The sequence below is a fragment of the Lissotriton vulgaris genome, chromosome 1_1 (assembly GCF_964263255.1).
Source record: "Lissotriton vulgaris chromosome 1_1, aLisVul1.2, whole genome shotgun sequence".
Classification (NCBI taxonomy): domain Eukaryota; kingdom Metazoa; phylum Chordata; class Amphibia; order Caudata; family Salamandridae; genus Lissotriton; species Lissotriton vulgaris.
Window position 1 is genome coordinate 311,290,219 of NC_141685.1, and position 21,624 is coordinate 311,311,842.

At 47.3% G+C, this 21,624-nt stretch overlaps 1 protein-coding gene across 1 annotated transcript in view; it reads left to right on the forward strand.

Moving 5' to 3' along the window:
• The window catches only part of LOC147747101 (vitamin D3 hydroxylase-associated protein-like), a 374,791-nt gene that overhangs the window by 118,151 nt on the left and 235,016 nt on the right, over positions 1-21,624 (forward strand). The window contains exon 3 of the mRNA XM_086952349.1: positions 954-1,097. Within this exon, the coding sequence (XP_086808475.1) occupies positions 954-1,097 (144 nt within the window). The remainder of the gene's footprint in view (positions 1-953; positions 1,098-21,624) is intronic.

A 21,624-nucleotide genomic window follows, 5' to 3' on the forward strand; every position in this document is an offset into this window, starting at 1 on the left:
TTTTGCAATATCCTTGCTTATGGGTACTATCTCGCCTTCTAGGTGCTACACTAACATCCGTACACCACAAAGAGTCCACCCGTGAGGCCAGGGATGCTACCCATAGCTGTCGTACAGCTCCGATGGCTGTCGATAACTAACCAGTAGCTGCAGGGCTCAGCTGCAGCTCCGTACAAGAGAGAGACTGGGACATAAGGGCAACTCTGTTGCACCCACTTAAGTATTTTTGTGCAAAAGCAGCTAAAGACATTTAACTGAGCTGTCCCATTGGCTCCTAAGAACCTTTGAGTGATCTGCTCTTGACCCTGTGCCCTAATAAAGTGGGGATGATAATAGCAGGATCTCAACCACATCGTGAGTGAGGACTGTTACCGGGAAAGTATAGTGCCTCATGGTTAAAATGCAATTCATGGCAATGCTGTATAACTTACTAATTGGATTGTGTAGTATTTAGATGAGCACTGGGCTGAACACTACGTTGTTGTCTGTTGTTTGACTAAGTTCTGAGGTCTTGTCTTCTACTCTACCTTCCTGTGAAGCCTTCGACCTCGCTACTCTGAGTCAAGTGCAGAAAGGCTGTCCCCGTTTGCAGAACCAAGGCCAGTGCCAAGGGCACCAGTGGCAAATGACCTCAACAACAACTGTTGGGGTTTACTAGTCTTTGTCTGCCTAGTGGTGCTCCGTACAAGGTTAACCCCCCTCCCCCTACCCCCCCCCCCCCCACGCCTCTGCTCCTCTGAATGAAACCATGCATGAGGGAAGGAACTTTTGATGGGGACGTAGGAAAGTGAGGAAAGACTTTGGCTGAGTGTCATAAAGATGGTCAATCGGTAAGTAATTAGGCCATAACCCTTTGGTTGAGGGACTTCTTGCCTGTGTGTATTATTAAGAGTAGTAAAGATGTGTTGATCGACTTGTTGTGTAACATACTGATGAAACTTTATCTTTTTAAGGCCCTCGAAGTGCACAAGGATGTGAACTGCTTGACCAATTTCCTTCCAGAGTGCGAGGCCCAGCTTCAGGATGCGAAGAAACAGGACAACAAAGGGCTTCTCTATGGTGTTCCAATCAGCCTCAAAGACAATTTTAACTACAAGGTACCATCATGGACTAGAAAATTCTTTTGCATTTTTTAATTATAACATTGCAAATTGCGTTACCGAATCACAGGTTGAATTTTATACATCACAAAGTGCCTTTTTGCGTTTGAAAAGTGCCTGATTTTGCCCTTTGGGCCGTTTTGCGACTTCAAAATAGCTTTGTACATCTAGCTGTTGGTCTCTGTATGACTTCCAAGTCCTAAATAATCTCATGTTAGGTGATGCAGTCAGTGGAATGGGTAACAGGTCTTTCTAGATCTTCACAGAAAATGAGCCAATTGACAATATCTACCAGCAACATGACTCTGGTAGTGCACATTCTGCTCGCAAAGTTCCAAAACACTTGAGCACGTCATCTGTAGTGAGTTGATCCAGGTTGATGATTGCTAGTTTTCTTTGTGCTGCCCTTTAAACAAATAGAGTGGCTTGCAGGACAGGCTTGACGAGTGCCAGGGGTAGCAGTTTGTCTGTATGGACTATGGAGAAGTGTGAGGCCCTTGACACCATCTAAGGCCGCACTTTCTAGCAGAACCCAGATTGTTGGAGTTTCCATACAAGGTAGGAAGTAGATCAATTGTGAGTGTCTGTGCAAATTAATAAGTGTGTATGTGAGTCATTTGTAATCCACTGGCTGTTGTGTGCTAGTGAGAGTGTAGTTTGATATTTCAGACTGGGATGTACCACTTCATGCAAATTATTTGATGCGATTGTCAGTACAGGCTAGTACTGTGGGTCATGTTTGTAGAGGGAAGCATGGCAATTACATAAGTATAATATGGCAGTACTGTAATTTTTACGCAAATACATAAGTTGAGGTGGGACCATCGTGCTATGTCATTTTGAGCCTTGAAGATCACTGAACTTAAATTATTCTCAACAATCTGTTGCAGAGCTATATTGAGCAGCATTTCCAGATATTTGGGTATTCAGGCCATGGGATGTTCTCTTATACTGGATTTGAAATGATAATAAGTTTATAAAGCACTCGAATGCCCTTGGAGCTGGTAACACATCAGAGGGATAGTTATGACAACTATATTTGAGGCTTTAAGTTAAAAAGCCAGGTCTTAAAATTCCTCCTAAAAACTAACAGGGAAGAACTGGGGCCAGATGTAGGTATCCAAATACCGGTCAGTAACGGCCAAAAATACAGATTTTCGGCCGTTACCGACCGGTATTTGGATACTGAGATGTAGGGCATTAAAAAACACAGATTCAGTAATTTTACCGAATCGGTAATTTTACCGAATCTGTAAATTTACCGATCCGGTAAAATTACCGATTTGGTAAATTTACCGAATCTGTGTTTTGAGATGTAGGTAGCACTGTAAACAGTGCTACAGGGCTTTAAGGATTCGTTATTTACCACCAACTATTAGTTGGTGGGAAATAACGAATTCCCATGTAAATGCATATATGTTACACCTGTGCCATGTGGCACACATACATGCCCTTAGGGCACTGTGCCACATGGCACACAAGCACTTATCAGGGGTGCAACAGGGTGTCAAAGTGACACCCTGCCACCCTTTAATTTTTCGGTATTTACCGAATCGGTAATTACCGATTTGGTAATTGACATTCAATCCTATGGGCCTCCAGGCCCATAGGAATCAATGGCAAATACCGAATCGGTAAATACCGATTCGGTAATAACCAAATCTTACCGATTCGGTAAAAAATACCAAAATATTACCTACATCTAATTTACCGATTCTAAAATACCGAATCAGTAAAATTCAGTATTTTAGAATTGGTAAAAAAGATTTACCTACATCTAGTCCCTGGTCTTTAAATTGAGGGGTAGGGTATTCCACCGTTTGGTTGTGCCATAACAAAACTTATTCTTCTAAACTTGGGCACTTTAGGGTTGGCTGCTGTGGATGATCGAAGTGGCCTAGCGGTAATATATCTGCTCAGTTCATCTTAAAAAAGTCATGGCCTTCTCCATGTAAGGCTTAATAGACGATGCACATTGCCTTAAAGTCTTCCTCTCAACAGCCAGCCAATGAAGCTCCTCTAGAACCTTGGCCACTGACCTTTGTCTCGGTATTCCGAGCAATAAACGAGTTTCCAAATTTATTGTTTGCTAATTAGTTGTTTCTGTATATTAATATACGGACCCTTACAAAAATCTATTTTAGATAGCGGGAGGGCAGTTACTACTAGTTTTTTCAGCTCCAAAGGATTAAAAAGTAAAATCTACTTCAGAATCTGCAATCATAAGCTTGTTTTTACTTATTCTTGTGGCAAACAATTCTCTCCTTGGTTAACATGGCATCCCTTACAATCGAGTGTCTTCAATTAAACTGTTGGGTGTAAGTTTGGATCCTGGTTTGCGTCCTCTTAGAAGACAAAAAGGTGAGTGACCAGTCACACTGTTAGGTGTGATGTGATATGACCAAATGGTGTCTTTAATGGACTGAACAATGGGTTTGCGTGCAACCTTCGCCAATTGTAGCGATTCTTTGATCCTTCTGTTGCAGCGTTCCACAAACCCATTCCCACGAGAACAAAAAAGTGGAGTGCAAATGTGTTTTATTGCCAAACTAGTGAGAAAATCTTTATTTCCTCTGAAACCAACTGCACCCCGTTGTCGGTGATGAGCGTATGAGGAATGCCTTCATTAGCTAAAACGTCAGATAAGAAAGATATTTGTTTCAGTGCCTGCTTTATTAACAAATTTAAGAGTGATCCATTTGGAAAAACAGTCCACTAACACTATAATGAATCTCACTTGTAGACCTGGGATTTGAAGGGGGCCAATATTGTCCATGCCTAATTGCTCCCACGCCTTAATAGGCACTTGAACAGGTTCCAGGGCTGTTTTCCGTGTGCTTTTGGTGTTGTCGCCGAGACCACCATCATGGCACCCTTTAACCAGTTCCTCTATGCAAGTGTCCATGCCAGGAAACCAATATAATGAGCGAAGTTTGTTTTTCATAAGGCTTCTACCGATGGCCCTCATGAGCTATTACTGTGATGTGTTCCCTGAGTTCTTCTGGGGTAATTACTTTGTCTGCTTTGAACACATTGATCCCTGCAATCGACAGTTCATCTCTGACGTTCCAAAAAGGTTGTAACTCAGCAGGGAGGTCACTACATTTCTTCGGCCAACCCTTAATGATGTTTTCTCTAACCATTCTTAGGGTATCATCCTTGGACATGAGTGTTCCATTCCTCTTCTAGAATGGCAGGAATGTTTACTTGCAGGATTTCAAATTCTTCTGTACTTTCTTCAATGTTTTTGTCGAGTGGTAACCATGAAAGACAGTCAGCCACCTGATTTTTGTTGTCTGGAACATACTCGATTTTGGAGTTGAAATTTTGTAGAGACACTAGCCATTTACCAATGTGGGGTGTAGCTTTTTTAATGTCCTTAGAAGAGAATAATAACACCAGAGGTTTGTGATCCATCCTGAGTGCAAACGGTATGCCCCATAGAATTTTATTTAAGTGATTTGTGACCCAAAAACAAGATAAGGCCTCAATTGTGGAGTAGTTGATTTCTGCATCTTTGAGTGTCATGGAGGCAAAAGCTATGATTTTCTCTGTCCCTCCTTGCATTTAAGAAAGTGTGGCACCATTGCCTCTATTGCTGGCATCAGTAGTGAGGAATGTGTCTTTGGTACTATCAAAGTTTTCTGTGCAGGGTGCCATAGCAGTAGCCTTTTTGAGCTCCATGAATGCACTGTTATGGGTGGGCAAACATTCAAATGTATTCTCTATTTTTAATAGGTCTCTGATGGGTTGTACTAGATGTGAGAATTTTGTAATGAATTTGAACATATATTCAGCCAATCCTAACAGGGATTTTATTTCCTCTTTGTTGACGGGAGTGGGAGCTTCTACCGCGGCGTCTATGAGATCCATAGATCCATTTTAGATTTCATGCCTTCACTGGACAAGGTATGACCTAGAAATGAAACTGATGCTACTCCAGTCTTGCACTTTTTCATTTTGATGGTGAAATGTGCCTCACTAAGTTTAGTGTACACTTTTCTTAAATTATAATTGTGTTCTTCCTCATCCGATCCATACACAAGGATGTCATCTTGGAAACAGATCAATTTGTCCTAGCCCCTCATAACATGTTGCATTATTCTTTGAAAAACTGATGCAGCCGAAGCTAACCCAAACGGCATCCTTAGGAATTTGTAGGTGCCAAAAGGTGTGGTGAATGCTGTGAGGATTTGAGAATCGGGATGTAATGCAACTTGATGGTATGCTGAAGTGAGGTCTAGTACAGAAAAATACTTGGCATTATTTATTACAGACCACATTTCATTGATTTTAGGAAGTGGGTAGCCATCTACCCAAATGTTGGCGTTGAGACTCCTGAGGTCCACACACATGCGGATCTCGTTACTCTCTTTTTTAGAAGTAATAACAATGGGGGCCAACCATTCTGAACTCTCTACTACTTGAATAATGCCCAGCCCAACTAGTTTCTCCACTTCTTTTTTATAACGGTTCCTGTATTACTAAAGGAATGGACCTGGTCTTGTGAGTCTGGAACAGCATCTTTTTTTTTAGTTTAATTCTATGCATGTAGCTTTTAAGCAAACCCACATTTTCATTGAAAACCTCTGGAAATTCATTGAATATCTCTTTTCCTGTCAAGGACCTGTCAACCAGCAACACATGATGCCTAACTCTTTCTGGTGCTTCCACCCCAGTAAGTTACTCCCTTTCTCAGTAACGCAAACCTTACCAAAAGTATGTCTGTCTTTAAATCTTCACCATCCCTACTAAAGTAATGGGATCTATGTTGTACCCCCCTGGATGTACATCAGGGTTTCCGAACATGTTTTCACCTTCCTTAAACATACTTTGAAAAGTATTTTCCTTTATGAGGGTGTACGGGGAGCAGGAGTCTGCAAAAGCCTTGACATTTTTCCATTCCAACTGTATATTACAGATCGGCTAACTAATGGTTTCATCTTTAGTGTGTACCTGAAATATAAATTTGTTGTCTCCAGATTCCGTGGCCTGATCATAGACCGCATGTACACCTTTGCCTACATCTTTGGAGTTATGTTTCCTGCACTGAACTCCTCTGGAAGGACACTTGGGGAAATTAGCTAGATGATTGGCATTACCACATCGGTAGCATCTGAAATGTTCTTTCTTAAGCTTCGGTTCACCCACATTGCTCTTGTATTCTACTTTTCAGAATATGATCCTCATCTTTATTTTTATTAACCTGTTTCTCTTCTGATGCTGACTTTTTTAACTTTCATTTCCTTAACACAAAAAGCAGTGTGCTCAATACTTTTTGCTATAGCCATATCCTCTTCTAACCTTGGACTACAACCTCTCTTGCACCTTCTGATCATTGGTGCAACAAACCAATTGATCTCTGATGAGGGAATCAGCAAATGCCCCAAATTCACAAGTGGCAGAGAGTCGCCTCAGAGTGGCTATGTATGAGGTTACCTTTTCATTTTTTCCTTGTACCCTCTGAAAAAACTTATGGTGCTCCACAACTACATTAACCTTGTCCTTGAAATGAGCACCTAGTTTCCTCAGAGTGGTAGTGAAGACATCAACATCACCATCACCTTCCTCCTCACCCCCATCAGCAAGGTCTCCGTATATCTTCCTCCCTTGTGTGCCCAAATGATGCAATAATATGTGTTGTTTCCTCACCGAAGAAAATTTTTCTCCTCCTATTGCAATTGGTTATGAATGGAGCATTTTAAGCCACCTATACCACGGAATTTCTGGTTCCCTTTCATCATTTAGAAATGGAGGTGTTTGATTCATGTTTGTGACAGACATTTTGCCAATATTATTGTGATATACAATAGGGAACAAAAGATGGAGAAAAAATGGAAAAAGGAATTGGAGTCAAAACTTAGCAGAGACGAGAATACAACAAAGGAGGAAGAAAAACTTCTCAGCAAAATGATTTACAGAAAACTGCAGGCATAGAGCTGTGCCTGCCAGCGATGACTACACCACTAAAACAGTACTAGAACACTGCAGCAAGTTGTGCCTGCCAGCGTGTAGATATAACCACTTACTTAAAGGTGAAGCAACTTTCCAAAGGATTATGTTGCTTGCTGGGTGTGAAAAGCTGTTCCTTTTGAAGAAAGACCGTTGTGGCACTATAGAAGAACAATTGACCTGCACACTTAAGGAAACTCTGCACGATTGGCATTCCTGAGACGATTCCTGCCAGAATATTTGTGCTGATAGGCGGCACGATTAGGGAACATGCGCTGACCAGGAACCTTCCTCACATCGACATCCTCTCGGGAGGAGACGCTGCTCTCTTCAGCGCTGACAGCAAACCTGCGCTGACGACCAGCACCTCCACTGGAAGCGTCTTTCTTCGTGGACTGCACTCGATGTGGTAACAATTGTGAAGCGAAAATAGAGGAGAAACCACTCATATGCTTCATTATGCGTAAATGATGAAGAACCAATCGACACCACTGGAAAGTTCCGTAATGCCTTGGTTGTGAACATTGGCAAATATTCACCTTTTGGCCTTGCAGAAATGACACCGTACACACTTGGAAGAGGATGAAGGATACAGCAGCCACAATTTCTCACGAAGAAGCAGAAGGTAAGGACGCACAATAGAAGCAGGCTGACGAAAACAGGGGTGAAGATTTGTAGCTGTCCCCTGCACAGCACCCAGTTCCAGACGTCGCCAAATTGTTAGAATAATTTCACAAAGGCAGGTGAAAGGAAACGTGAGTTTATTGAAAGACAAACATCCAGGCTCCCTAGCTGGGTGGTCCTCAGCCCACAGTCCCCAACATTCTAAAGTGCACTCTTGTCATCATTCCCAGGTAGTACCAAGAGTAGGGGAGGGTAGAACATACCAACCGGGAAAGCAGAGGACATGGAAGGAGAAGGGAGATTATAACAGTTAGGTCAGGGAAAAACAAAAAAGATGAACTTGTGATACATCCAGAATTCTTTTTTTGTTCCAAAAGTTTTATTGAATTTCTTTAGTGAATAGAAGGAAAGTTCTCTCCATACAGATCATAATGTAACAAAATGTTCGAATCACATAATCATCAAAAACCACTGCTAGAAATTAAGTGGTATGGCAGACTCTGAAAGAACACAAGTAAGGACTTTACATACCGAGCATGTCCCATTTGTCAAATCCTAGGCATTTAATTAGTGTACTGAGTCTTTCTGCCTCCCAGAGGAGCATAGATTGAGTCACTTTATTACACCATCCCAACCTATTGGTCACTCGGTGCCAGAGATTCATAGTTTATTGTGTTGCGCCCGCTAGATGTGGATGTTTAGGGTTTGATGTTTAGAACTTGACTATAGCCTCTGGGGCCCATGAGTAATCTATCCATCTGGTATGCTGGGTCATTGCATGATCTGTGTACCAACTGGTTGACCACTGCCAGCAGGGCAGCCCAATAATATATTCAGATATCAGGTAAAGTGATCCCTCCATCGTACCATCCTCGTGAGTTTCTTTATTGCAATGCGCGTGGGCTTCCTGTGCCAGAACAGAGCTCTCATCTCGCTCTCAATGACCGTAAAATATGTTTCAAGAACCTAGAATGGTGTGTTTTGCAGGACGTATAGGAAATCCTGGCAATGCCATCATTTTAAAAAGGGCCGCTTGGCCTAGCAAGGACAGTGGCAAAGATCTCTAGTGCTGTTTGTTGCTTTGCAATCCTGTTAGGGGGCCTAGCAGATTGTGTTTATAGAAGAGGTCTGGATAGGTTGTGGCAAAGATCCCCAAGTACCAGAAGCCATCAGTTACTACCATCACTGCCACACCGGTGGCCGCTTTGGAGTGGAGCCATGCAGAATAAATAGTATGGATTTGGACCAGTTCATGGGTATAACAAGAGTATTTTCAGAAGTTTAAGATTTACAGAATCCTACTTATGGAGGAGTGAGGCGATGCCACATATAGTAGTATGTCGTCCGGGTATAAGGAGTTTTTATCTTCCCATCCCTTGGTCCAGCACAGCCCTCAGATCAGTGGATCTCCTCTTATCCAAGTTGCCAGTGTTTCCAGCATTAATGCAAAGATCAATGTGGATATGGGACACCCTTGTTGTCTCCCTCATCTGAGAGGAAACATACGAAAAGTGCAGCCATTCACCACTACTTGTGCTTCCGCATATAGCAGTCTGAGCCATGCCATGTATTGGGGGCCAATAGGTAAGGCTACTTGATGGTGTCAAATGCCATGTGGCCATATCACTGCATCCTCCTTGGATTGTCCCAGTTCTTCCCAACACTTCCTGAAGGCGGCACAGGTTAAGTGCTGTGTTTCACCGTGGCATAAAGCCAGATTGGTCAGTTTAGTGATAACTGGTAGGAGTCTGGTTTGCCAGTAGTTTGGCCAAAATGTTAACCTCCGCCTTTAGCAGTGAGATTGGTTGATAGGAACTGCAGAGATCTGCTGGTTTGCCCTGTTTGTATATTACTGATCTGGAGGCCAATCTCTGATCTTTAGGTAGGGCCCCCTATGTTCCCGGATTATATACTCAATATCACAGCAATTATTTCATCATCTGTAGTGTCGCTATCTAGTAAGGATTTATATTCAGGGGTGAGGGTAGGGAGAGGAGTTTTGGTCAGTAATTCTCTAGAGTCGCCGATTGTGGTGGACACCTTGGGCAAGTATAGATGTGTGAAGTGTGTTGTGAATGCCTCCGCTATCTCATGTGGGTCTTTCAGGGTCTCTCCATGGTCTGTTCTAATTAAGGCCACCCATATGTCCGCCCGCTCATGTCTATCGAGCCATACCAATAGTATTCTGGCTTTATCCCACGTCTCGTAGTATGTGTTGCACCGCCACGTTTCTTCTTTTGGCTGTCTCCACGTCAATAAGTTTCTGTATTCTTTCCGCTTTATGGCCAGGTTGTATCTGGCAGTCTCATTATCTGAGTTGACCATTTGTGCTTCCTTATGTAGTATGCCATTCTTTACCTCTGTCACTGCTGACTTCTTGTCCTTCTTATGGCACACAGTTAGCATGAGTGCCTGTTCTTCAATTACAGTTTTAAATGCTTCCTGGAGAATCTGTGAAGACTCAGCAGAACCCTCATTTTCCTTGAAGTAGTACTCTGTGGTCTGAGTCCGGCCCTTTTGTATGTGGGGAAGTTTTAAATACCAAGGATTTAAGGTGATTGTTTTTCGAGCTGGTATTGTACCCAGAGTGTAGCAAGCCCATATTGGGGAATGGTCTCCTATTCCTCACGCAAAGTGTTGCACTTCCTTGAAATGAAGTACGGCTAGTGTTTGGATATATTCGTGACTGACTGTGTGCCCCTGAGTGGAATATGAATTGCGATGTGTGTGGATTGTGCGTTCTCCAGACGTCTGCCAGGCCCAATGCCGTTAGGAAGCCTGCCAGACTAGAGCGAGCACCTAAGTGGCATCTCATGGGTTTTCGGTCCTTTTGTCCACAATAGTGTCATATTCAGGTCTCCTCCTAATAGAAGATCACTGTCTGGTCATTCAGGGATTTGTTTGCTCCGGTCTGGCTGAGCTATCTTCTGTAGTGCTGGCGGGATATAGACCGATCGGATGTTAAATGGTCTTCACTCTCATGTGCCCCCCTTTGCTACATATCTACCCTGTGGATCTGTCCTGGACTGCCCTATGATAAAGGGGAACAAACGGGGTTGGTGATGGATGGAGCCTCTGAATCAATCAGACACTCACACCCAGTCAAGAGATCTGGGTTTAATCCATCACTGTTCTTTAGGCCACTCTGCCACCCCAGTTCAGACATGGCTATATGCAAATCAGTCTGACCCCGTGCCTCATGGGAACAGTGCAGCCCGAACTGCCAAGCCATGTCTTCCCTGGACCGGAAACAAGCTTCTGAGGACCGGTTTCTGGCATTCCAGCCTTCTTCAGCCTGGCTTGCTTGAATCCAGTGGCAAAGTGAGCAAGGGACTCACGTCTGCGCATACCCTGCCACACTTATGGCGGCCAAAAGCGGTACAAAAGGGGTTGGTGATGGACGGGGCCTCTGAATCAATCAGACACTCACACCCAGTCAAGAGATCTGGGTTTTATCCATCACTGTTCTTTAGGCCACTCTGCCACCCCAGTTCAGACATGGCTATATGCAAATCAGTCTGACCCCGTGCCTCATGGGAACAGTGCAGCCCGAACTGCCAAGCCATGTCTTCCCTGGACCGGAAACAAGCTTCTGAGGACCGGTTTCTGGCATTCCAGCCTTCTTCAGCCCGGCTTGCTTGAATCCAGTGGCAAAGTGAGCAAGGGACTCACGTCTGCGCATACCCTGCCACACTTATGGCGGCCAAAAGCGGTACAAAAGGGGTTGGTGATGGACGGGGCCTCTGAATCAATCAGACACTCACACCCAGTCAAGAGATCTGGGTTTTATCCATCACTGTTCTTTAGCCCACTCTGCCACCCCAGTTCAGACATGGCTATATGCAAATCAGTCTGTGGTGATCTGTGTGATCGGAGGATTACATATCCAACTCGTTGTGTGGCAAGTTCCCTTGCTATTTGTCTTTCTTAGTTTCTGTTTCTACATTGGTGTTATTCTCCATATTAGAGTCCGTACATGTTTGACATGTCCAAAGACGTCTTGACCTTTTCCAGAAGGGGCTTTAGTTTCCAACTGTCCGCCAGCCATCCAGCCATTGCCATGTCTCTTCTGGTTTTGAGAACAACCAGTTCTTTCCCTTTACTTCCACCCTTAACGTAGCTGGGAAAAGCATGGCGTATTTGAGTAGTTTGAGTTCTTTGACTCAGAGGGCTTTTTTGACGTAGAAGAGCTGCGCCTTTGTATTTGTACGTTATTAGTGAAATCTGGAAAGAATGTGATTGTGTTATTTTCATAGCAAACGTGTGGGGCGCTGTGTGCGGTCTCTAGTATGACGTCTCGATCTAAAAAGTTAATGACTCAAGCCAATATCACTCTGGGGGGAGGGAGTGGGGGTTACGGTGAGGGCCCTGGCTTTAGCCTTCCACCTGGAATTCGGTGGGCTCTTTCAATCGAGAAATAGTTTTATAGTCCACAAAGTTTCAGGTGTTTCAGGATCAGGCCTTTTACAAATAAGTCCGCAGCAGGTCGCTCCACTCACTCAAGCACCCCAAAAAACACACATTGTTCCTTCTTGATCTGCCTTCATAGTCGTCCAGTTTAGTTTTGAGTACCTTAGCCATGGTCTGCAGGTCTTTTACTTGTTTAGAGTTTGTGTTGTGTCTTCCACTTCCTGGACTCTGTCATCCATTTTGCGCAGGCCAGCTCTAATGAGGGAGACCTCTCTTGAGACAGTGTCTATTCGTGTTTCTAGTGAAGTACGAACGTTATTGATAGTGCCTATTATATAGTGTAGAGTGAGTTCATCTTTTTCGATAGCCGTTTGTGTATGTGCTGGAGGCTGCTCCGTTTGGCCTCTTGCACATCCTGGTTAGGTCGAGCAGACCTACCCTCAATGCGTGAGCATTGAAGGTGTCTGCTTCAGACCTATTGTGGCCCGTATTTAGGAATGAGGATAGCTACCAGACGCGCGCTTTGACGAGGTCAGATTTCACCTCGGGAGCGAGCGCCTGGTAGCTGCGCATGCGCAAAGCCCTTGCTCAATACAGACACAGGCAGCCCCCATGCACGCACGCACACACACACACACACACAAACACACACACACACACACAGGCGCGCGCATGCACACGCAGGCACACGGCACACATACAGGCACACTATCCCCTACCTCGCATTCTCTCTCTCAATCACACACAGTCACGCATGCGCACACACATTCCCACGCGCGCACACACGCACGCACACACTCTCCCCCTTCCCTCCCCCCTCCCTTGCCTCCCCCCTCCCCTCCCCCACAGGCATACACACAGGCGCGCACGCACGGACTTCGCTTCAGCCCTGGGCCCCACTCGCCAACTGCGCTCTTCCGGCGGGGCTCCTCGCGGCGCGTCTCCTCATGTAAATCGGGGCTCCCTCAGGTCAGAGGAGCCCCGCAACAGGCGCCACACACCTCCTTCTCCCCGGCCCCCTCCTGGGGACCCGGGCTACCTCGGACGGCAGGGCGCTCCATGCGCCGGCAGCCGCGGACCTCGGGAGGCGGGACTTCCGGTCGGCCGCGAGCGGATTGGCCGGCCGGCCAAGAGCTTCCGGGTCGCCGCAGGCAGCGCGGCGGCGCCTGCCTCCCAAGGCATTTTTTACACCCCTTAGTGCTTGTTTGTAAGAGGTCGTGCAATATGGACCACATTTTTTGGGTTGTGCGGCCCTATTTTTGTCCCAATCCGACCCTGCCTACACCAACTAGTTATTCACTGGTGACGCATTTGCTTCAAGTCACATTGTCACAAATTCGCCTGAAATGGCAAAATATACCACGCCCTCTGCTGCCACAAGACCCACAGAATCTTAGGGTTCACTGGCTCGGAATTCTCAGGACAGAGGACACACAATAATTTGGGACTTCTAAATTCCGAGATACAAAGACGCTATAACATCGTGAGGCAGTGAACCTTGTTCCTCTGTGTGCTTAGGAGGCTTCCATGAACTCCGCGTACGCTGCGTACCTGTAAGAGTGCACTAAACGCGATGCCCCATCATTCGTATACACAACTATCATTTACAGTCCGAATAAAATATACCTCTATTTGCTTGAAAAAAAAATTCTGCCTCCTTAAATGAATTTCAGTCGCCGTCTTTCATAGGTATTGAAGCTAGTGGCAGACAGCTAGACACAAGGGTAGAGTTGAAACTACGGAGTCCGAGAGGCAGTTCTGTGCGCTTTCCCCTCTACAGCTGCGAAGTAAATGAAGGGCTGAACACGCTGCTCATTAACCCGCGAGGCATGTGAATGAGTGTGAACGCGCGCGGCTCCGTGGCGCGAGCTGCGCGCAGGTGTAAATGAACCGGCGCTGCTAGCTTTACAAGGAGAAGTCAGTGTTGATGCCGCAGTGTGCAGATTATTCACAGTCAAGCATAGCTTCCCTTCCAGCTTTGTTAGCGAGTTCTACAAATTCACTAATAAGTGCCAAATCCGCTATTTATAGGCGCGAGACAGCAGGGTGGTATGGAAAAGATGTCTGCGTTATCCTCGATATTGGTAGTGCTTTGTATGCGACTTTCAGAACAGCCTTCCTAGAAATGCCAAGCCCTCTCTTCCTTTAGGATATGGAAGTCGCGTCTTTCCTTTTCATTTTCTCTCCTCCTTAATCTTCCAGGCATCAGCATGGCCCTTCTTTTCGTTTTTTATGCATTGTCCTGTCCCTTTCCACTCCAGCCTGTGTGTGTCCTGAGACAGGTTCGATATGCGTTCTGGCACTAAGGCAATGGCAGATGTGCTGCACAAAGAGCCACTGTGGGCTAGTTTTTCGTGCCAATTGTTTAGTGTTGAATGCATACAATTCTAAGAGTTGAAGCAGATGAGGTGAGGTTACAATGACGGCATAGTCTGTGTGTTTGCAAGCAGGATACACTGGTGTGTTAACAGCAAACACGTTGAATGCAAGCAGGATACACTGGTGTGTTCTTAACCGCAAACACTTGGAATGCAAGCAGGGTAAACTGGTGTGATATTAATAGCAAACACTTTGAATGCAAGCAAGATACACTGGTGTGTTATTAACAGCAAAGACTGTGTATGCAAGCAGGGTACACTGGTGTGACATCCCAGTAAAGTCGATGTGCATGCAATCAGAGTACACTGGCGTAACACTCATAGCTAAGTCTTAGTGTATGCAATTCGGGTACACTGGCGTGACACTCACATGCTAGCAAAGTCTGTGTATGCCAATAAAGTCTTTGTGTATACCCGTACAGTACTCTGGCGTGACACTCACATGCCAACAAAGTCTGTGTGCATGCATGCACTCATGCCAGTGAAGTCTGTGTGTACGCAAGCAGGGTACACTGGCGTGACACATGCCAGCAAAGTCTATGTGTAGGAAAGCAGGGGACAGTGGCTTGACACCTACGTGCCATAGAGGCCCATCTGTATGCAAGCAGGGTACACTGGTGTGACATTCAAATGCCAGCGATGTCTGTGTTTGCAAGTAGGGTTCAGTGGCATGGCACTGACATGGCACCAAAGTCTGTGTGTATGAAAGTAGGGTACAGTGACTTATTTAAGTATTAATTATGTAAAAAAAAAATTAAAAGCCATTGTTATTTGTAATATCAATACATGTAAGTCACGTAAATACAACACATATTGCATTACAAGTGCTATATGTGTCACATTTGCAAAAATTATAACTATTAGCATTGTAAATGACAAAGCTATTACTTTCGCTATTTTCAAAAACAAAACCTAACTAAAAAATTTGTCATTTACAATTCCAATAGCTCAAACTTTCCTAATGCGAGACCTATTGCATTGCAAATGCTTGTTTTTCTGCGGTGTGTATTTATCCAGTGTGATCTGATGTGATCCACGTCCTTCCTTTCCACTCAACATGGTGTATTTTCAAGCATGGGCTGATTGCAGAATGGCTACCATTAAGGTAGTCCACTTGGGTACTCACTGCTGCCTGCCCTGGGGTAATCTCTCTACTGCGGCCTGTCGGTTTTTCCTGGGTGGCGTTCTTCACTTCCACTCCTATTTTTACAATTGAGGCAGTTCTTACGGGTGTGGCGCAATATGTATTGTAAAGCATTTCAGTTTAAACCCTGTGTGCACCAGATCATAGAGGACTCTTTAGGCATGTAGTTCTGTGCACAGGACTCCAACAGCACTGGCCAGCACTGGGATTGTCTCTGGGAGTTGATCCTCGCGCTGATGGAGTAAGGGAACAACTGTGCCACCTTTGGGGCATTTCAGCCTCCTATTTGCCACTAAGGATGTACAGGGGGCTATTCACAGTTATCACCAGGCGGGGAGGAGGGGGCTTAGAGCACCCGTTTATGATTCTGATTGGCGGCCAGGACCATACTCCAGTGTTGCCATGCCTGCGCTTCCCACTCGAGTACAGTGACCAGCAGTTCTGACATCAATTAAAATAAGTATCGGGGGAAAACACACTGGAACGAGTCCAAAATTGGGATTGCAGCGTTGGGCATGCAGCACTGAAGATTTGCGCTCCTCATTAGTTATTGCACCCTAGTATGGTTATGTTGAGCAAATGGCACTTAGATTAGCACATGGCACTTAGATTAGCACATGGCACTTAGATTAGATCATAAAGTCGGTGCAGAGTCTGTAGACTGTGCGTGAATCACCTGTCAGTCTTCAAGTCTCTGTAGTGTCTTCGAGGCTAGGTGCTTTGCCAAATTGCTTTGTCATAAGCTGCAATGCATCTCGAAGCAGCAAATGGCAGTTCAAGGCTGTCCCATTCTATCATATCACATTAATTTTATGCGCTCTGCAGCCTCATACAGCAGCCAGAGACTAGAGAAAATAAACCCTCACTCAATGACTCAGAGTTTAGCTGCCTCGTCCGACGTGCCATACTCGATCCAACTGATTTGCATCCCGAACACTGGAACACACTGATTGCCCTTCAGGAACTTGGACTGAGGCTCCTGTGTCTGCACACAGAAGCCGGCATTGGCGGCTTCATTTTGAATTTCGACTACACGCCACCAAGCGTTCCCTTCCCCATCACTGTATGGGTCACCTTTTTTATAACATCTCGCCATCGCCTTAGGCGGTCTGTTTTTTTTCCCCTGCATACACCCGGAACTTCCTTGTGGTTCTTCTACTCGCCTACTGTGCCATCAGCCGTTTTTCTATCTCTATCTATGCGGGAATTGTCAACGCTTATTACAGGCAATTGTACATTCCTGAATGTGTTTCTTTGTGATTTGTTTGTTTGTGATTTGTTTGTTATATTGTAAATTGTGTCTTTAACAAACGTACAGCTCTGCCTGAACCTTTTGTGTTCCCCACTGTTTGTCCTTCCTGACCAAGTAGGATGCAGGCTTGTGTCCCACTTGAATGGTTGTTTTTATTCGTCTTGTTTGATTCAAAATATTAAATATCAGACCTCTGTCCGGCTGTACAAGTCTTAAAAATATACTACTCATGAGGACGGGGGCGTGGTCAAGATGGCGACGGAGTAAGACGTGCCTGCGAGCTCCTCCGGCACCCCCAGCCATTCATAGCTTTGTGTAGCTGCATTGCGATTTCAGCTCCGGAATTGACTCTCCTGGGGTCACTAAGGTGCCCTGTTTGCGTTTGAGCCTTCTCCCGTCGAGCTACGACCTGGAACGGCGGACTTAGCCGAGGAGTCGGAGTGGTGACGCACGAGCGCTGGAGCGGCCTACGGAGCCTCGCCTGGGTTGCATCGGCTCTTAGCACGAGGGGACCCTGAACCCTAGCAAGTTGACTAGTGTAGCGCTTGCTTTGTGGGATCCCCCAACTGGGATTGTAGCGAGCCCACCTGGCGCCCCAGTGACCCATCCGGCTATTGGCACCTGAGCGGAGGTGACGAGGAGGCGCCGACCTGTCTAGCGGCTGCTGGACAGCGTGGAAGGCTGTGGGAAGAAGAGGAGGTGCCATCTTGCCCCTAATCCTCTATGCCTTGGGGGCGATTCAACGGGCGTTGAGCGACACGGCGAGTGCTGCCTTCTGATCGCATCGGCCTCCTGGTGACTACGGAGCGGAGATCGCGGAGGGTGTGAAGGAGCGTGGCTTGCTGTCCGAGACGCTCCGGGAGGACGCGAGGAGCCCAGAAGTAGGTTAAGGCACCGCACCATGGCGACGAGGAATCGCATGAATAAGCCAGGGAAGGATGGTCATGGGAAAGGGCCGTCCGGATCGCCCCCCGGCTCTAGCAAGTCCCCGGCCAAGGACGACGGAGAGGGCCCAGTCACGAAGGCCTTCTTGATTGAACTTTTTGCATCTATCAAAGACGATATCGCAGAACTGAAGTCGCAACTGGCTTCCGATCTCCGTGAGGTCCGTCGGGACATGGACGGCATCGGAGAACGGGTTGCGACCCTGGAGGACCATGATCTGGGCCTCAATGGTGACGTCCATCAGCTACAGCAGGACATGCTCCGGCTACGCGAGCAGAATTTAGATCTTCAGGCCCACTGCAAAGATTTGGAAAACCGGTCCCGCCGTAATAACATTCGGATCCGAGCGGTACCCTGGGAAGGAGAGGGTGAGAACTTGCGGGAGTATGTGGAGGCCTTGTTTCTGCAAATTCTGGCGGAGGACGACCGCACAGAGGTTCGCATGGACAGAGTACACCGGGTTGGACTGCCGCGTGGTGCGCGTTCGCCGCCACCTGACATTCTTGTTTGTGTCCATGATTTTCAATTGAAGGAGACAATCCTGCGGAAGGCGAGGGACACCAACAACTTGCTTTTTCGTGGGCACAACCCTCAGCTTTTTCAAGACCTGGCGGCTTCCACCCTGCAAAAACGACGGGACTAACGCCCGATCACAGCCTTCCTGAGGGAGCACGGGGTGTCCTACTCCTGGGGTCACCCCTTTAGGCTCCTTTTCAGAGGGCAGAATAGACTGTTGCAAGTGAGATCTCTAGCAGCCGCCAGGGAACTCCTAGGCATGGAGGAAGCAGCTGCGTCGGCGGGCGCCAGCGCCTCCCCGAGAAGACGCCGCCGTTCCCGCTCCCCAGTGTGGCAGAGAGTGGGCCGACATGGTGTGGCGGAGGGTCCGACTCCATCGGCGAGCCAAAGTGAGAGGGGAGAGGTTTTGGCTTCGCTGGCCCTGGTGACAGAGTCGAGCCGGGTGGACAGCTCTTCAGCGGCCTAGGCTCCCCCGACAGCGGCCCGTGGGGCCGGGGGGGCTCTACCATCTCAGGTACTCTGAGGGACCGTGCTCCATTGGAGGGTTACCCCGACCCTGAACTCGAGGGGGGCATTACCCGGGTCTTCTACCCCTGACCCTTATGGTCATGTCCGACTTTCATTGTTCTTTTTCTAGTTCTGACTCTCTCTCTTTTGTATATTGTTTTGAGGCTCCTTTGGATTGTGGAAGGGTTGTTTGGGAATGGGCTCAGTGGTGGCGGCAGGGGATTTGGTGTGACTGCGAGTGTATTTGGTTTGATTCTGGCATTATGGGGGGCACTGATTGGAGCGGGGGGGAGGGCGTTGACTAAATGATGCCTGTTACGGTAGGCTCCTGGAATGTTAAAGGCCTTAATTCTCCTCAAAAACGTCAGAAAGTGTTGAAGTATATTCTTGATCATCATTTGGATGTGGTGGGTCTGCAGGAAACTCATTTGGCCCGTAAAGACGAATCTAGGCTTAAGCACAGGCAGTACCCCCTGATTTACAAATCCTCTGCCACTACTAAGCACCGAGGGGTGGCACTTCTGTTCCGCTCTACACTTCAGTTTCAGCCTATGGGGGTGCGGGGTGACCAGGAGGGACGATGGCTGATGGTGAAGGGGATGCTCCTGGGTAAGCTTTGCACGTGGGTGGTTGTCTATGCACCGAATGCGGGCCAGAATGGGTTCCTTGAGGCCTTTCTGAGGGAGGTAGGGGACTTTGGGGAGGGAGCATTGATAGTGATGGGGGATTTTAATTTGGTTTGGGACAAAAGTCTTGATTGCTCGCATCAGCAGAGGACGGAGGCGGGTCTCTTCTCCCCTGAGTTGCGTGACACATTGGTCAGTCTAGGCCTTCTTGATAGCTGGCGCGCCCTCCACCCCCACACTAGGGATTACACGTTCTATTCCCATGTTCACTACACGTATTCACTTCTCGATCACATCTTTCTAAATCAGTCTTTACAGGGTGACTTGCGGGACAGTAAAATATTTCCGCTCTCTGTGTCAGATCAGTCTTTTGGCGACGTGCTTGACCTGGGTCCCAGAGACGTCCCCACACCGCAAATGGTACTTCCCTATCTCCCTGACGCGTGATGAGGAATCCTGCAAAAAACTTAGGGCGGCCATTGGTGAGTTTTTTGAGCTCAACAAAGCTGGAGCCACCTCGGTCTTCACCCAATGGGACGCCTTTAAGGCGACGACATGGGGCACGTGCATTGCTCTGAACTCCGCCCTGAACAAGCTTAGGCGCGAGGAACGGGAGGCGCTGGAGGCGGAGCTGGCGACACTAGAAACTGCGCATAAGCAGAATCCTTCTCGAAAGACCCTTCGCCCTCTTACTGCGGTGCGGGGTAAACTCAGGGCCCACTATAATAATCGGCCGAGTATACCCTCTTGCGCTTACGGCGCCTCTCTTATGCTCAAGGCAACAAAGTGGGGAAACATCTGGCGCAGCAGCTCCGTGATAAGCGTGAGAGGGAATATGTGGGTGGCATCCGGATGCCCTCCAGCGCTGTGGAACATAGGGATGCGATCAAGGCCGAGCTTTTCGGCAACTTTTATGCCGCCCTCTACTCGGCAGACCACCTTGCGCCGGCTGAACAGCGGGAATACTTAGAGGCTTCTCCACTCCCGCAAGTCTCCAAGGAATGGAATGAACTCTTGGAGGCCCCTTTCACTAGGGAGGAGGTGTTGACCGCCATTCGGTCCCTTAAACCGCAGAAGGCGCCTGGCCCGGACGGCTTTACGGCTCCCTTCTATCAAACGTTTGCGTCTCAGCTGGGGGACTATTTGGTGACTCTTTTCAATGGCATGAGGGAGGCGGGCCAAACTACGGGCACCATGGCGGAAGCAATGATCTCGATTATTCCCAAAGCCGGGAAGGATCCCTCTAAATGTGAATCGTACCGGCCCATAGCCCTGTTAAACGTAGATGCTAAAGTGTACTCTTCTATCTTAGTTGCCCGGCTCCAGGACCTCATGCCTGCCCTTATTCACCCCGATCAATCGGGCTTCATAAAAGGTCGCCAGACCCACGACAACACCAGAAGGCTGATTCACCTGATCGAGAAGGCTAATCGCTTTAAGATCCCAGCGGTCTTGGTGGGCCTCGACGCTGAAAAGGCGTTCGATCGGGTGGATTGGAACTTCCTCTTTAGTACTTTGCAGGCCTTTGGTTTTTCTCCCAAATTTATTGGTATGCTTCGGGCCAACTACCATGGTCCATGCTCGAGGGTTATGGTGAATGGCCATGTTTCACCCTTCTTTGCACATCCCCGGGTACGAGGCAGGGCTGCCCCTTATCTCCTCTACTCTTTGCGCTCAGCATCGAGCCTCTTGCCCTTAGGGTACGTGAGGACCCGGATATTGTTGGTCTCCCCTTTTCGGGGGAACCGCATAAAATATCCCTCTTTGCTGACGACGTTCTATTGTCACTAGCAGACCCGGGGACTTCCCTCCCACGTGTGCAGGAAGTGCTTTCCCAGTTCGAAATGGTGGCGGGTTTTCGGGTCAATCCTGGCAAATCCTACATCCTCAACCTCACGCTGCCGCCCGCTGAGGTGGACCGCATCCGAACGCTCACGCCCCTGTCATGGTCTAGTTCCTCCATACAATATCTTGGGGTCCGGCTGACCTCGTCCGTCGCTACCCTATATGCGGCCAACTTCCCTCCCCTGCTGACTCAGATACAGACCGAGCTTAATCATTGGAAGCCCATGTTCATCTCCTGGTTGGGACGCGTGCATGCCATTAAGATGACGATGCTCCCCAAGCTCTTGTACCTGTTCCAAGCTCTCACTATCACTTTGGAGGGGGA